The sequence below is a fragment of the Mus caroli genome, unplaced genomic scaffold (assembly GCF_978045245.1).
Source record: "Mus caroli unplaced genomic scaffold, Mus_caroli_1 scaffold_2, whole genome shotgun sequence".
In the NCBI taxonomy this organism is placed as follows: Eukaryota; Metazoa; Chordata; class Mammalia; order Rodentia; family Muridae; genus Mus; species Mus caroli.
In genome coordinates this window covers 69,987,411-70,004,347 of record NW_028227257.1, presented here as the reverse complement: position 1 = coordinate 70,004,347, position 16,937 = coordinate 69,987,411, and the positions used below count along the sequence as shown (strand labels likewise).

The window sequence follows — 16,937 nt, the reverse complement described above, 5'->3', positions numbered from 1 at the left end:
ATAAAGAAAATTAAGGACTTTCTGGAGTTTAATGAAAATGAAGCCACAACATACCCAAACTTATGGGACACATTGAAAGTATTTCTAAGAGGAAAACTCATAGCTCTGAATACCTCCAAAAAGAAACTAGAGAGAGCACACATTAGCAGCTTGACAACACACCTAAAAGCTCTAGAACGAAAGGAAGCAAATTCACCCAAGAGGAGTAGATGGCAAGAAATAATCAAACTCAGGGGTGAAATCAACCAAGTGGAAACAAGAACAAGAAGAACTAATCAAAGAATCAACCAATCGAGGAGCTGGTTCTTTGAGAAAATCAACAAGATAGATAAACCCTTAGCCAGACTCACTAGAGGGCATAGGGAAAGTATTCTAATTAACAAAATCAGAAATGAAAAGGGAGACATAACAACAGACCCTGAAGAAATCCAAAACACCATCAGATCCTTCTACAAAAGGCTATACTCAACAAAACTGGAGAACCTGGATGAAATGGACAAGTTTCTAGACAGATACCAGGTACCAAAGTTAAATCAAGATCAGGTTAATGATTTAAACAGTCCCATATCCCCTAAAGAAATAGAAGCAGTCATTAATAATCTCCCAACCAAAAAAGCCCAGGACCAGATGGGTTTAGTGCAGAGGTCTATCAAACCATCAAAGAAGATCTAATCCCAGTTCTTCACAAACTATTCCACAAAATAGAATCAGAAGGTACTCTACCCAACTCATTCTATGAAGCCACAATTACTCTGATACCTAAACCACATAAAGACCCAACAAAGATAGAGAACTTAAGACCAATTTCCCTTATGAATATTGATGCAAAAATCCTCAATAAAGTTCTCGCTAACCGAATTCAAGAACATATCAAAATAATCATCCATCCTGACCAAGTAGGTTTCATCCCAGGGATGCAAGTATGGTTCAATATACGAAAATCCATCAATGTAATCCATTATATAAACAAACTCCAAGACAAAAACCACATGATCATCTCGTTAGATGCTGAGAAAGCATTTGACAAAATCCAACACCCATTCATGATAAAAGTCTTGGAAAAATCAGGAATTCAAGGCCCATGCCTAAACATGATAAAAGCAATCTACAGCAAACCAGTAGCCAACATCAAAGTAAATGGTGAGAAGCTGGAAGAAATCCCACTAAAATCAGGGACTAGACAAGGCTGCCTACTCTCTCCCTACCTATTCAACATTGTACTTGAAGTCCTAGCCAGAGCAATTAGACAACAAAAGGAGATCAAGGGGATACAAATCAGAAAAGAAGAATCAAAATATCGCTTTTTGCAGATGATATGATAGTATATGTAAGTGACCCTAAAAATTCCACCAGAGAACTCCTAAGCCTGATAAATAGCTTTGGTGCAGTAGCTGGATATAAAATTAACTCAAGCAAGTCAATGGCCTTTCTGTACACAATGGATAAACAGGCAGAGAAGGAAATTAGGAAACAACACCCTTCTCAATAGTCACAAATAATATAAAATACCTTGGTGTGACTGTAACTAAGGAAGTGAAAGATCTGTATGACAAGAACTTCAAGTCCCTGAAGAAAGAAATTAAAGAAGATCTCATAAGATGGAAAGACCTCCCATGCTCATGGATTGGCAGGATCAACATTGTAAAAACGGCTATCTTACCAAAAGCAATCTATAGATTCAATGCAATCCCCATCAAAATTCCAACTCAATTCTTCAACGAATTAGAAAGGGCAATCTGCAAATTCATCTGGAACAATAGCAAAAACTCTTCTCAAGGATAAAAGAACCTCTGGTGGAATCACCATGCCTGACCTAAAGCTGTACTACAGAGCAGTTGTGATAAAAACTGCATTGTACTGGTATAACGACAGACAAGTAGACCAATGGAACAGAATTGAAGACCCTGAGATCAACCCACATACCTATGGTCACTTGATCTTTGACAAGTGAGCAAAAACCATCCAGTGGAAAAAAGACAGCATTTTCAACAAATGGTGCTGGCACAACTGGCGGTTATCATGTAGAAGAATGCGAATTGATCCATTCCTATCTCCTTGTACTAAGGTCAAATCTAAGTGGATTAAGGAACTCCACATAAAACCAGAGACACTGAAACTTATAGAGGAGAAAGTAGGAAAAAGCCTCGAAGATATGGGTACAGGGGAAAAATTCCTGAATAGAACAGCAAAGACTTGTGCTGTAAGATCGAGAATCTATAAATGGGACCTCATAAAGTTGCCAAGCTTCTGCAAGGCAAAAGACACTGTCAAGAAGACAAAAAGACCACCAACAGATTGAGAAAGGATCTTTACCTATCCTAAATTAGATAGGGGACTAATATACAATATATATAAAGAACTCAAGAAGGTGGACTCCAGAAAATCAAATAACCCCGTTAAAAATGGGGCTCAGAACTGAACAAAGAATTCTCACCTGAGGAATACTGAATGGCAGAGAAGCACCTGAAAAAATGTTCAACATCCTTAATCATCAGGGAAATGCAACTCAAAACAACCCTGAGATTTCACCTCACACCAGTCAGAATGGCTAAGATGAAAAATTCAGGTGACAGCAGATGCTGGCGATAATGTGGAGAAAGAGGAACACTCCTTCATTGTTGGTGGGATTTCAAGCTGGTACAACCACTCTGGAAATCAGTTTGGTGGTTCCTCAGAAAATTGGACATTATACTACCAGAGGATCCAGCAATACCTCTCCTGGGCATATATCCAGAAGATGTTCCAACCGGTAAGAAGGACACATGCTCCACTATGTTCATAGCAGCCTTATTTATAATAGCCAGAAGCTGGAAAGAACCCAGATGCCCCTCAACAGAGGAATGGATACAGAAAATGTGGTACATTTACATAATGGAGTACTACTCAGCTATTAAAAGGAATGAATTTATGAAATTCCTAGGAAATGGATGGATCTGGAGGGCATCATCCTGAGTGAGGTAACATATTCACAAAGGAACACACACAATATGTACTCACTGATAAGTGGATATTAGCCCAAAAACTTAGGATACTCAAGATATAAGATACAATTTGTTAAAGGCATGAAACTCAAGAAGAACGAAGACCAAAGTGTGGACACTGTGCCCCTTCTTGGAATTGGGAACAAAACACCCATGGAAAGAGTTACAGAGATAAAATTTGGAGCTGTGAAGAAAGGATGGACCATCTAAAGACTGCCATATCCAGGGATCCATCCCATAATCAGCTTCCAAATGCTGACACCATTGCATACACTAGCAAGATTTTGCTGAAAGGACCCAGATATAGCTGTCTCTTGTGAGACAATGCCGGGGCCTAGCAAACACAGAAGTGGATGCTCACAGTCAGCTATTGGATGGATCACAGGGCCCCCAATGGAGGAGCTAGAGAAAGTACCCAAGGAGCTAAAGGGAACTGCAACCCCATAGGTGGAACATTATTATGAACTAACCAGTACCCCAGAGCTCTTGACTCTAGCTGCATTTGTATCAAAAGATGGCCTAGTTGGCCATCACTGGAAAGAGAGGCCCATTGGACTTGCCAACTTTATATGCCCCAGTACAGGGGAATGCCAGGGCCAAGCGGTGGGGGTGGGTGGGTGGGGCACTGGGGGGGGAGTTTATTGGGGACTTTTTGGATAGCATTGGAAATGTAATTGAGGAAAATACCTAATAAAAAAAAGAAAGAAAATAAAAGAAACGAGCAAAATCTGGAGAAAAGTATAAACAAAGAAGTGACAAGTTTCCTGAAGGAAAAACTAATGCTTTTTGTTGATGTTTTAATTAAATGGTATTTTAATCAAAAAAAAAAAGAGATTTTCATTAACATGCCTGCTTGTCTCTGATGAGCTGCTTCTCCTTGTGGGCTTTAGATTCTTTAAGCTAAACACACACAAGCTTCTTCCTACTTCTACTCTCCAAGTATGTTCTGTTACAAGAGAACCTAAACTTCTGCCTTTGCCTGAAGGATTTGTCTAAGAAAGAGGAGGCAAGTAATACCTTTCTCTTTTGGCTATTACCACTATTTCATTAAATAGTGAGTATATAAAATACAATATAGGGTTTCTATCTCAATCAGTCTTATTTTTATTATTTTTTTTGAGTCTACAATTTAAATATAACATTTCTCCCATCCCTTTCTTCCTTCCAAACCCTCCCGTTTGAGGGAGAGCTATCCTGCTCTCTTTCAAATTTATGGTCTCCTTTTTTTCCCCATTAATTGTGATTGCATGCTGTCTTAGTCAGGGTTTCTATTCCTGCACAAACATCATGACCAAGAAGCAAGTTGAAGAGGAAAGGGTTTATTCGGCTTACCCTTCCCTACTGCTGTTCATCACCAAGGAAGTCAGGACTGGAACTCAAGCAGGTCTGAAAGGAGGAGCTGATGCAGAAGCCATGGAGGGATGTTCTTTAGTGGCTTGTTTTCCCTGGGTGTTTATCCTGATCTCTTATAGAACCCAAGACTACCAGCCCAGAGATGGCACCACCCACAAGGGGCCTTTTCCCTTTGATCACTAATTGAGAAAATGCCTTACAGTTGGATCTCATGGAGGCATTTCCTCAACTGAAGCTCCTTTCTTTGTGATAACTCCAGCTGTGTCAAGTTGACACAAAACTAGCCAGTACACATGCCGATCATATATGCTCATGTATATACATATATATTACTAAATATAACCTGTTCAATCCATATAAAGCTACTTGTTTGTATGCTTTAAGGCTGACAATTTGACACTAGACAACCAATAGGTAAAAAGCATTATTTTTTGGACCAGATATTTGCAATTTGAAGCCATGGGACTCACTTGGGATTCATATACACATAGTTTTAGATAATGGAATTCAGCTTAAAATAAAATGAAAGTTAACTACCAGTGAAGCAATTGCAAGCATGGCCCACGAGGGTCTGGATCAGGTTCTCTGCATATATGTTATGACTGTTAGCTTGGTGTTTTAGTGGGACTTCTAACAGGAAGAAGAGGTGTATTTCTGATTTTTTTTACCTTCTTTTGGGGTTCTTCCTATTGGGTTACCTTGTCCAGCCTCTATATGAGGGCTTTTGCTCTGTCTTATTATATCTTGTTTTGCCCTTTTTGGCTGTCATCTTTTGGAGTCCTGTTCTTTTCTGAAAAGAAAATGGAGGATGAGTGGATCTAGGGGAGACAGGAGGCAGGAAGGAGATGGGAGGGATGGAGGGAGAGGAAACTGTCCTTGGGAAGTATGAGACAAGAATTTATTTCTAATAAAAAATTAAAAAATATAAAACCTGGAACAAAAAATGATTAAAGCCAACAAAGAACTTTCTAGTCAGGCTTCCTTCTCCTCCTCCAACTTTCTGTCTGTTTCTGTGTCTAAACAGATTCTCTATACTGGAGTCGTGGTCTACGCCCCTGCTCTGGCTCTCAACCAAGGTGAGTCACTGGGCGTACTTCATCTCAAAATTTCTGAATTCTCAGCTTTGAAAATATATATCTGATACCTTGTGGGGGATATACTCTAGAGGTCACTATATATGTGGAGCTCTAAAAGTGTACTCAATACTGAAAATAGTATAAAACTATTACTAGATTTTGCTTTACAAATCTTCTTGCTTATAAACACACAGTTCAGTTGCATGTGGTTTGTTTAGGTGTTTCAGTTTTGCTTTCCAGTATTTGAAAGTATTTGAAATGATGTCAGATTTGCTATTGTACATTTATAAGTTCTCCATATGTCTTCTGTGTTGAATATGAGTTCATAAAGCAGAAGATCTCATCATAAGAGTAAAAGGTGTCTATGACTACATTGATATGTATACAACCCTTTTGAGATAATAGAATCCTGGAAATAAAAATAAAGGAAAAATAGCAACACAAAAGGTACTTTTCTCACTGACAGCTCCTATATTGAAGGAGCATAACAGTGACAGTAATTGAACTGGGAAGTACTAGTTCTTAAAATTAACTAAAAGCAACAACAAACCAGGGCCTAGGATCTAAGCTACAGAATCAGAGGAGGTCAAATCTGCTGTTATTTTTTGTAGAGAAGTTTCCTTTACTGTTTTGTAATGACTTTTCTTCTTTTGTAGTGACTGGTTTTAATCTATGGGCCTCTGTGTTTGCAACAGGAATCGTTTGCACATTCTACTGTAGTTTGGTATGTACAGAGCTTAAAAAAAAACTAGTATAAACTACTTTCTAAAATGGGATAAAGATACATTTCCAACCAGAAGCTATCTAATGATGGAGGAAATTGCTATTCTAAAACTAAATGAAAGCAGTATATTGCCTTATCTGTCATAATTTCTTGAGGAAGTCACTATTATTTTCCTTAAAAGTCTTTGTAGTATCTATTATAAAGAGAATTTGTTCATTTAGAACAAATAAAACTTTATTGTTTTGGGGCCTCTGTGGGTAGCAGCTTAGGGTAGGACTGTCTTACTAACCTTGGGTCATGGCAGGAATCTGAAGTGACTTATGTTTCATAACTTACCTTGATTCATGCAATGTAAAAAAAAAAAAGGAGAGAGAACGTGTCTGGAGAAAAATCCAATTAAGCCTATAAAACAACCTATTAAAATCATAAAATAATAGTTTTATTCAGAAGAATAAAACAATTGACATCAAGAAAATAATGATTACTGAGAGATAATTTAGTGAGAGAAATATCTGAAATATCTCCTTAACCAAAAGATAAGTGACCCTTTATAAGCTCTGAAAAAAAATTATACTTAAGAACACTTAAAAATTATAACATTAAATTTCTTTGGATACTATAAGAAAAATAATAAAAATACATGTATATGAATGATCAAGGACAGCTGTCATTTAATAATTCTGAAGGTTCTGTGACTATTTTGTCTTTTACTTATAGATTACATTTAATATTTTGATTATAAAAATTCTCAGTTCTCAAGTAAGCAGTGTGGTACCGATAGAATTTTATATATTTGTGGCAATTAATTGAGATAAATAAGTAGTTAATGTGCACTTACTTTGTATCTACTTCACACAATTAAAAGATTTTATTCTGCTGAATCATTGTATAATTTACTGCTATACTTTACCAGTTATTACCAGTTAGGTACATTGTCTATCTGCCAGAGCAAAGAAAAATAATTGACACATTATAGCTGGCTATACATGTATTTTGCAAAATGCTCAGATCATATACCCTTTGTAACATATACACTGCATAACTTAATATTTCTCAACATTGAAACACTTATCTTTATCACATACATCTTCATACTTTGATTTAGAAGAGGCACCTTCTCTGTCTAATTTGACCAGGTATGACAAGTTTGTTGCTCTAATAGAAAAGCAACTAGACTCTAGCATAACTTTTAGATGTGCAACTGAGATTGCACAGAAAACCGTAGCTCCCCAGGGAAATCTCCCACCATGCCCACCCACTTATAAGTAACAAAACAATGTAATATAAAAATAATTTAAATGTGTGATAATCAGAACTAATATTTGCAAAGTGTGTGTAGTGTTTGGACAAGAAGCATCAGGCTTCCTGGAGGGCAATCTCATAAGTGTGTCTTTATTATATTAATGAGTTTTGGAATCCTGTCAATGTACGTGAGGTTGGGACTTTCTTACTAAGTTTAGGTCTTTTGAGGGATCTGAAGTTACTGAGTTTAAAAACTCATTTTGTGTTGTTCAATGCAAATATAGTATTCTATATTTATTCTATGGAGAATAAATCCAGGTTAGCACTATAAAATCATCCAATTAAAATCCTAAGGTAAAATATCATCAGAAATAGATGAAAATACCAAGAATGAGGAACAGTAAAACCTCAAACAAGATTTAACCTCTAAGGAATGCCAATACTGAATTGCAAGTTGTCGAATAAGGAACAGATATGCATAAACTAGTATAATAAAGTATTAGTGTATCATGTAGTATATATCACGTAGTATATAGTACAGTGATGTACTGTATTAGTAAGAATTTACTATAAGTATATCATGAATGGCTATGTTATGTAGCGTGAAATATTAAAAAGGCAGTCCACTCTATCACTGGCAAGGCACTGGCCTATTTTTATGCTCTGGAGACGATCTGATCTGTAGCCCTGAAATCTCACCATCCAGCTTGCTAAGTTCCCACTTGTGGGTTGTTACCACATGCTTCCAAATTCCCACAACCTTTTGGGGTGTATTTCCTGCAAACCCATGCTTTGCCGCAGTACCTTTCTCTCTGGAACCCAGCTGAGTGTCCGCGTGAAGGAAAACACCACACAAATTAGTTCAGAATTAGCAGGTAACTCAATTGCTGGGCTCAGCACCTAACATGCTAATTCATAAGCCATTTTAAGTTTAACTCCTCTGCCCAGTGATTGGTTCCCTGAAATCTTTATTCATATGGAAAAGGTTCTGCCACACATTTACAACTATTACAACAAATTGGATTTATTTGAAGAGATGATTTTCATCTTGGAAGATATATATATGAAGAAATAACAGTGTACATTCAGAAAGATGATGAATGAAAGAAAAGAAATGAAGATATATTGATAACAAAATAATATTTAATTTATGTTCAATTGGAGTCTAGGAGGAGAATATACCAAGAATGGAGAAAAGACAATATTTACAAAAAGTATATTTCAAGTTCTATAGAACTGATAAAAGGTAGAAATCTACAAGTTTAGTATGTCTTTAAAGACGAGAAGAAAAGTCCCTCTCTAGACATCTCTAGTGAAAGCACTGAATAATATACACAAGGAAGACCTAAAATAAAGCTGATGATGTAGAAAGAAGCTATGCAGGCAGATGTCTTGGCAACTTTTATTATTTATTATAGCTAGAAACAGGAATAGTATGTTCAATGATGGAGAGAAAGCACCTCTCAAATTATAGTTAAGTTCCCAAGAAAGCTATCTTTGAGTATCAGTTAATCTGAGTCTTTACAACTAACAAATCACCCCCTAGGAATAATACAAAGGAAATGCTGTGAAGGGAAGGGGATACACTGACTGGCTTAAGTAGTGTAGTTTATGAGGAGATAGGAAATATAGCCTGAATGAGTCTAATCCAAAAGTCCAAAGTACCACACAAATCTGACACTTATTGAGGATGCTGAAAATTCTTTAAACTTTAGAGCATCTCAGATGTTGTACATTAGTGCTACTAGCAACTCTATCATAAACTTTGTATGAACATTCTCAAATCTGTAAGACTCTGAAATGTGAAGCACTTCTTTACCTATGCACTTAATGCAAATGTTTCTGAAGTTTTGGCACTTGATAATTGTTGTTTTAATGTAGTTTATAAGTAACATTATTAAATTTCTAATTATTATTTGTAACATAAAATATGAAAAATATAATAGTTGCTATATATAACTATGGGTTTAAATAATGCACCCCACAAAGTATTAAACGATAACATGTGAGTGAGGAAGACAGAAATCAGATTTAAAGCTTTCAAAAATCTTGAATTTGGAGCACTATTGAATTGTTGAAAATTTGTCATTAATGAATGGGGGAGAAAATTTCAAGAGCATCTATGTAATAAAACAGTCAAAATGAGAAAGTGGAGTTTAAATAAAGTATCTCAATGTATCTACACAAGAGAACAGGAAAGTAAGTATTGACAGAATAAGAAATGCTTAAAAGTAAGTAGGAATAAGTCTTTATGTTTCAGTAGTCACTGTGTAAAGAACCAAAAACAGTCATACACTGAACCAGCTCTGTGCTTCCAGTCTTTCTCACACAGTCTGTATGCCTAAAACCAGCATTTATTCATGATCAAATTATTGCTTTCAACCATTCACAGAATAACAAGCTAGTTAGTGTGGAGTTGAAATTCTTTCATTAGCTGTATCCAAGTCCCTCATCTATCCTTACCCCACCAAACCTCTGTTCCATCTCTTTTCTATCTAGCCAGGCAAGAGTGACAGTGCCTCACCAACAAACTATTTATCCAGCAGTGACTTTCTTTATTATACTCTCTTTATTCTTTGATCTTGTGGATGATCCACACTTGGGAATTAATCAATGGAAGAGCTTTTAAAAGTGATTCCTGCTATCCAGATCATTTGCAGTTTAGGAGTCAGTGCAATTACATTAATTAAATATAGTGAGAGGGAGGGAGGGAGGGAGGGAGGAAGGGATGGAGGGAGAGAGAGAGAGAGAGAGAGAGAGAGAGAGAGAGAGAGAGAGAGAGAGAGAGAGAGAGAGAGAGAGAGAGAGAGAGAAGATAGGGAGGTAAGGATGGATAGAAAAAGGGAGGGAGGGAGAGGACATTTGAGTCTGTTCTATTGGATTGCCAGCTGGTGCTCAGTTATGTGCAGAATCTTATACAACTTGTAGCTGTCAGTGGCCATGGGTTCCTGGGTTCCTGAAAGGAAAGATGGGGTTTTGGATGGGAAAGGCTGTAAGAGAAATAATGAGCCAAGACAAAGTTCTGATCAAGGCCAATGTTTACTTATGAGTCTGAGCTTATAAGGGGGTTGGGGGGGACCCATCCTCCACCATGCCAGGATCTCATCACTTTGTCAGGATCCCTGCTTTGTCAGGATAGTGTCAGGAAAACAGTTTCAGCCTCTCAGCAGGTAGTGGCATCTTGGAGGAAAGCTGCAGATGTGACAGGACAAAAGACTTTACATAGGTTGGAAGACTCCACCATAGGTGGGCTAGCAACTGTGGCAAATCAGGTCTGAGCAGCCTGCTCAAGGCTGGGAGGAGGGCACAAAAATGAATGATAAGTATGCTCTGAAAACGTAAGTCTTTAATATTTCATCTGAAAAACTGAGGTTTGACTCAGAAAGGATTAACATCTGTGTTTCTGTTTTTTGAGACAGAGATTCACTATTTGCACTGTATCCTGGAACTCGCTACGTAGACTAAGCTGGCCTCAAACTCAGAGATCTGTCTGCCTTGGCATCCCAAATGCTGGGATTAAAGGCATGTGTTACCATGCTTATTGGGTTTGGCATCTTTAAAGACAATCAAGATAGTGCTATACTGGAGATGTGTATGTGATCATGGGGGGGATTTATTGTTCTTCAAAACATTATTTCAAAACTATATGCAAATATAATGCTTTTAGCAGAGACTTCAATGATTAAGATTATGGTTTAATTTTAATTACCAAGCAAATGGTGGGCAACTCCAGTATCTCTGAAACTAAAGATAAATATGTCAACTTTTCATAGAAGTTACTGACACTCTGGAGGAGTAACAGAATGATAATTCCATTTTTTAGTGTTAAAAATATTACCTCCTTTCATTTTACTGGCACTTACTCACTTACAAAACACCTTTATATGCCACTTCATTTAAATTTTCCCTAATTGCCTTTGCCATGTTCATGATGGTCCTAGGGGATTCAGTGATGGAATGCTACAGCAAGCTCCCATTTTTCTCCTTCTTTCTGCCCATGTGCTTTCAGCAAGAACTCTATATTAGAATCATTTGTGGAAATTTTGAAACTCAGAAAGAAAAGAACAAAAGCCTAGTCTCAGTTAATTTCTCAGTTAATTTAGGACTCCTGAAGAGGAATATGGACATTGTTTTCTTCCTGCCCCCTCCTCTACAAGGGAGGCAGGTTTGGTATAGTCACCGCTTTAATCTCTTGCCTAATAATTATGGTGAACTTAACTATTTGATTAAACTTTCTGAAACTCTGGTGTGATTGCCTGTCTAATTGCCATGCTGCTTTTAACACTCCTCACCCCACATATATGTAGAAACGGATACTTATTCCTTCTTAGTTGTTTGCTGTGTGTGTCCCTGTTTTTGTCTTCTGTCTCTCTATGACTCTGTCTCTCTGTCTCTGATTCACTCTGTCTCACAGTTTCCAAATGTGCTGCCACTAGTTACATTAAAACTCTAAATTTGTCCAGCTGGGCCTGTGTGTTTTGTACTGAATTCTTTCATTTCTTCCTCATCTGTATTTAGTGCACTATGAGAATCTTATCTCTGGAATAGCTTTCAAAACCAGAGACTTTTTTTCCTTTTCTGCTCTGCTTCAAACCATTGATTATCTTGGATATCAATAATAACTTGGAGCTTTCTATTCTACTGCAACCTTGTAATTACAGTAGCTGACCAATGGCTACTGTGAAACAAATCTCATTCTAAGGGCTCTCTTTGCTTTTGGGGGCATCATTTAAATGGTCTTGTCTAAATATATCCATTCTGACATCCAGAAAATTTACCAATGTTCCTTTTGGTCTATCCACACCTCACACCTGTATCTCCCAGAGTTCTCTCATTTCCTCAGAAACCTACATTTCTTTTCCCTTCTTAATTTGTGTTCTGAATCTCATACATTTTTATTTATTCTTCAGAATTTACCCTAACGGCTATTTCCTCAGACCAAGTCATGACTCTACTGTATTTATCAAAAGTAACTAGTCTTTCATTACCCTTCTCCCACTTTTAAGTAAAAATTTGTATTTATTCTTAATTTCCAATTCTACCACTAACCTTAAAAACTCATAGAGTTTTTTTCATGAGGTCCTGTCTTCTTCTCTCAACATTATATCACCATATTTAACCAGGACTTGCCCTTTAAAAGATGCTCAGTAACAGGTCAGAATGAGTTCCTATGTGATTCAGTGGTGGGGAAACTATATGAGTTGAAGGGGTTACAAATCCCTTTTTCAATAACTTGTACCATTCTTCCCATTTCAGGGAGGTTTAAAAGCAGTGGTGTGGACAGATGCATTTCAGATGGTTGTCATGATTGTGGGCTTCTTAACAGTCCTCATCCAAGGATCAAATCATGTTGGTGGCTTCAACAACGTGTTAGAAAAAGCACGAAACGGATCCCGGCTACACATTGTTGAGTACGTTCAACGCTATTTTTTTATGCTTTATAAAATTTAATTACATGGCTTTATAAAGTGATATAAGCAGGGTATTAAAAATATCTCTGTTATTGCCTTCTTTCTGTGTCCTAGCTTTGATGTAGATCCTCTCAGACGGCACACTTTTTGGACAATTACAATAGGAGGAACTTTTACTTGGCTTGGAGTCTACGGAGTGAACCAATCAACCATCCAGAGATGCATCTCTTGCAAAACAGAAAAGCATGCTAAGCTGTAAGTTGTTGATTGAGAAAAAATTTTCTATGTTATCTTTTACCTTAGTGAGTCATTAAAGAACTCATGCATGTGAAAGAGAAAAATAAGATATTTATCTATTCTGTTCAAAGTCTTTGTATGCAATTGTATGTATGTGTGTGTTTGAGTGTGTATGTGTGTGTGTGAACATGTATGTATGTGTATATATATGTATGTATGTATGTATGTGTGTATGTATGCATGTATATATATTTATGTATGTATGTATGTGTATGAAAGTATGTGTTGAGGGTTAGTGGGTAAATGTGGAAGCTAGAGGAGGAAGTTGGATGCATGCTTCATCACTCATCATCTCAATTTCTTGTTTGTTTGTTACTCTTTTGATACAGGGTTTCTATAGATAGCTCTAGATGTCCTGAAATTCACTCTGCACACCAAGCTAGCCTCAAACTCACAGAGATCTGCCTATTTGTACCTCCTGAGTGTTGGGCTAAAGGCATATGCCATCAGGCCCCTCCAGGTCTTACTGTTTTGAGACATGACCTTCCTTGGTCCTGGAGTTAGACTGGAAGCCCAGTAATACTCTTATGTCTGTGCTTACCCAGCCCCAGAGTGCATGGACAGCCATGTCTTGCTTTTCACATGAGTGCTAGAATCCAAGCAGGGCTACATGCTCATGTAGCAAGTATTTGTACAGCCATTCCCACAACTATTTTAGTCAGACGTAACTATTTCCACTTCAGCATACTCTGTTTGGCTTTTCTCTCGATTAATTTTTGTCTTTATTTACTGAGAACTAAATAGGCTAGATTAGGTGCACTGAGTAAGGAAGAGGAACAAATCATGATTCTTGCTTATAGTCTCTATGGAAAGATAGCCCTGGTCATTTTTGATTCATTGTGTGTTATCTTCAGCTGTAGCTTATTTTGTATGTGTTAGGTAATTTGAGACATGTTTTGATATTTTAAATAGTTAATTTCAAAAAATGGTAACTGATGAATCAGGCAGCTTCATTTCAAATATCTCTTGTGGCACCACCGAGGGGATACAGGCATGAAGCTTTTACAGTACGAACACAGAAGAAAGCAAAGAACACATGCTATTGATTAAAGCTACATAACCGCCTTGCTTGTTCATCCCTATGCGAAGTCCTAGTTCTCTGAGTTGCTTACCGTCTTCTCACAGGTTTGCCTTAAGCTTCTGTTTCCCTAAATGTAGATACTTAGGAAAATGGAACAAATCAAGCTTCACAAATCAACCAAAGTTAAGTTCCCTCTATGTCTAACTCTCTGCTTCAGGATTCTTTAACACAACTAGCTAAACTTAGGATTTCTAAGGAGAGATTTAGGAAGTATAAAATGTAAGGCATGTGTCTGTGGCTGCTGCAGCTCTCACAGGGACAATTTATTGCAGAATATGAGAATAGGCACAGTTACATTTTCTAGGTTCCAGCAAAAAAATCCAGAACAGCCCACTTGCAAGAGAGAAAGCAAGACATTTTATTTTATACAGCAATCAGAAATCCCCAAATTTCACTCCATTTCAATCTCAGAGATCCTCCTCAAGATTCCTGACCCTAGTCTAGTCATTTGGAGTACTTCTTCACACAATTTTAAAATATTTTCAATATAAATTTATTTCCACTGTATGAGACATAGAATTGTCTCAAAATAACTCAACCATTTGTAAGTTTAATTCTACAGTGGGAACTAACACATCACTATATGTATATTTTTAAATTAAAATTGAAGAGACCAGATATATCACCTAGTATTCTATCAAGCCACCAGTGATGTATGAAAATTTTGTTACAGTAAATTATATTAAATCAGCTTTCCAAACACATGGTCATCACTTTATCATATACATGAAATGATGAAAAATACATGTGGCTTTGATCTTAAAATTCATTTAAAATTCAAATTTAAATAAAAACCTGCTTTTAGATGACCTAGAGTCAAATATATCTATAAAGAGAATAATCTTTTGGTGAAATAAATAATAACATTCTCTTTTCCCTTTAATATTCTTATTTAGTTTTGAAATAGGATTTCTATTTATTCCAGAATAGCCACAAACTTCTAGGTTCAAAACTGTTTCTCCTCTGCCTCTTAAAATGTTAGTACAATAGATAATTACCATATGCCTAGATGTTACTTTCTCTTGTGAAAGTAATATTTAATTTCTGTTTCTTAACAAATTAATAAATGGATGTTAGGAAGTTTAAGTTTCTCATCATTTTTTTTTTACCAAAACACCAAGGATAACATATCTTATTTGTTAAGAGTTATCATTTATTAAACAACACAATGTTTAAGGAAGGCCATTACCCCATGTTTGTGCAAAAACGTACAGACACCCAAATACTGGAAGAATGTATGGATGTGAGCATGTATACACATACATATATTTTTTTATGTAACTCAAACTGCATGCCATGGCCGCCATGAAAGAAATGTATATCCTTACATTTAAATGTGGAATCATCTTCTAATCCTGAGGGAATTAAAACAAACAAAAAGGGCCAGTATGAGTCGTCACATTGAGATTTTTAATTTTATCAGCACAATGTAAAGCCTGCCTACTTTTAAGTCTTCCATGAGATTAAGAATGTGAGTAAAATCTTGACAGTCAAATGCGTACATGAAAGTAAAGTAATATATAGTATCTTGAAAAAGCACCCATCTGAAATTGTGCATGTGTGCTGTAGAATAAAGTTAATTTCTGCAAATAATGTTTAAGATGATCTTCCTTTTGTTGATTTTTTCTGTTGTATCTAAAATACTTGACTTTAACTTTTATCTGCTCTCATCTCCAAAACAACTGTAACCAATACTCCTCTATTTTTAAGTTATCTTACTATTATCTCCCTGGAAGAACATTTTTTAAAATATAAGTTTGCTTTTTTTGACAGCTTCATTAATTGACTAGCAGGAAATTACTTAAAGTTATATAATGGGAATAATCATTATGTAAAATTTTATACAAAAAATAGGTCATATACCACACACATTGCAATCTGGTTGAAAACTCTTATTCAAAGGAAAATTCATCTAAAATCTTTACTTATTCATATTTGGCAATTATTCTAAAATCTGTGATGACCCATTTAATGTGAAGTTGTAAACTGTAATGCTTCCTGGAGGCTGGAGAATGAGTCCTTTGAAGTGTGCCCTTCAGTCTTTGCTGAGCTGCAATGTGTCAGAACAGTTGCTCATGTCTTTTCTTCTAGTGCCTTGTACTTTAACTTGTTGGGTCTCTGGATAATTGTGTCGTGTGCTGTCTTCTCTGGCTTGATCATGTACTCCCACTTCAAGGATTGTGACCCTTGGACTTCTCGTGTTATTTCAGCACCGGACCAGGTATGCAGTTTTCTGGTTCATAGCAGGAATATGTTATGTAGTGGTAGAATTATCCTTTTCTACATAAACCTACTCCCACTGGCTAAGCACAAGCCTCTGGGTTCTTTCCCTACCTCCAGGGTGACCTCACACACAGTATATTCTAATATATAGAAGTAGGCCTACAGAAAGAGAACACTTTTCCTTTTTCATGAAGACAGTCGGAAGACAGGCTAAGTAGAAGGCAAGCTTCAATCCATGTGTCTGGCTGTTGGTGATTCTCTTTTCTATGTAGTCTAAGAATTATTCATGATTCTTTAGTTGAAAACTGAACAAAAATGAACATAGCGCCAAGTACTTGGAATTAAAGATTTTAAAATGGAGCCAGAGGATCAAGAATTGGTTACAGAATGGATTTGAGAGGGTTTCCTGTCCTATATGAGACCATATTACAAAACTACAAAACACAAACAAACAAACAAACAAAACCAAGGTAACATCAAATAATAAAATGGAACAAATAGGTTGAATTAGGGGAAAGCTGGAAGAAACTTAGGAGGAGGGTGACCCCA

General features: G+C 36.6%; 1 protein-coding gene across 2 annotated transcripts in view; it reads left to right on the top strand.

Annotated features, from left to right (window-relative positions):
* The window catches only part of Slc5a12 (solute carrier family 5 member 12), a 61,759-nt gene that overhangs the window by 16,636 nt on the left and 28,186 nt on the right, over positions 1–16,937 (top strand). For both annotated transcript variants that reach the window (XM_029474257.2, XM_021155925.3), the window contains exons 3-7: positions 5,359–5,410; positions 6,067–6,134; positions 12,633–12,787; positions 12,902–13,042; positions 16,257–16,386. In XM_029474257.2, the coding sequence (XP_029330117.1) occupies positions 5,359–5,410; positions 6,067–6,134; positions 12,633–12,787; positions 12,902–13,042; positions 16,257–16,386 (546 nt within the window). The remainder of the gene's footprint in view (positions 1–5,358; positions 5,411–6,066; positions 6,135–12,632; positions 12,788–12,901; positions 13,043–16,256; positions 16,387–16,937) is intronic.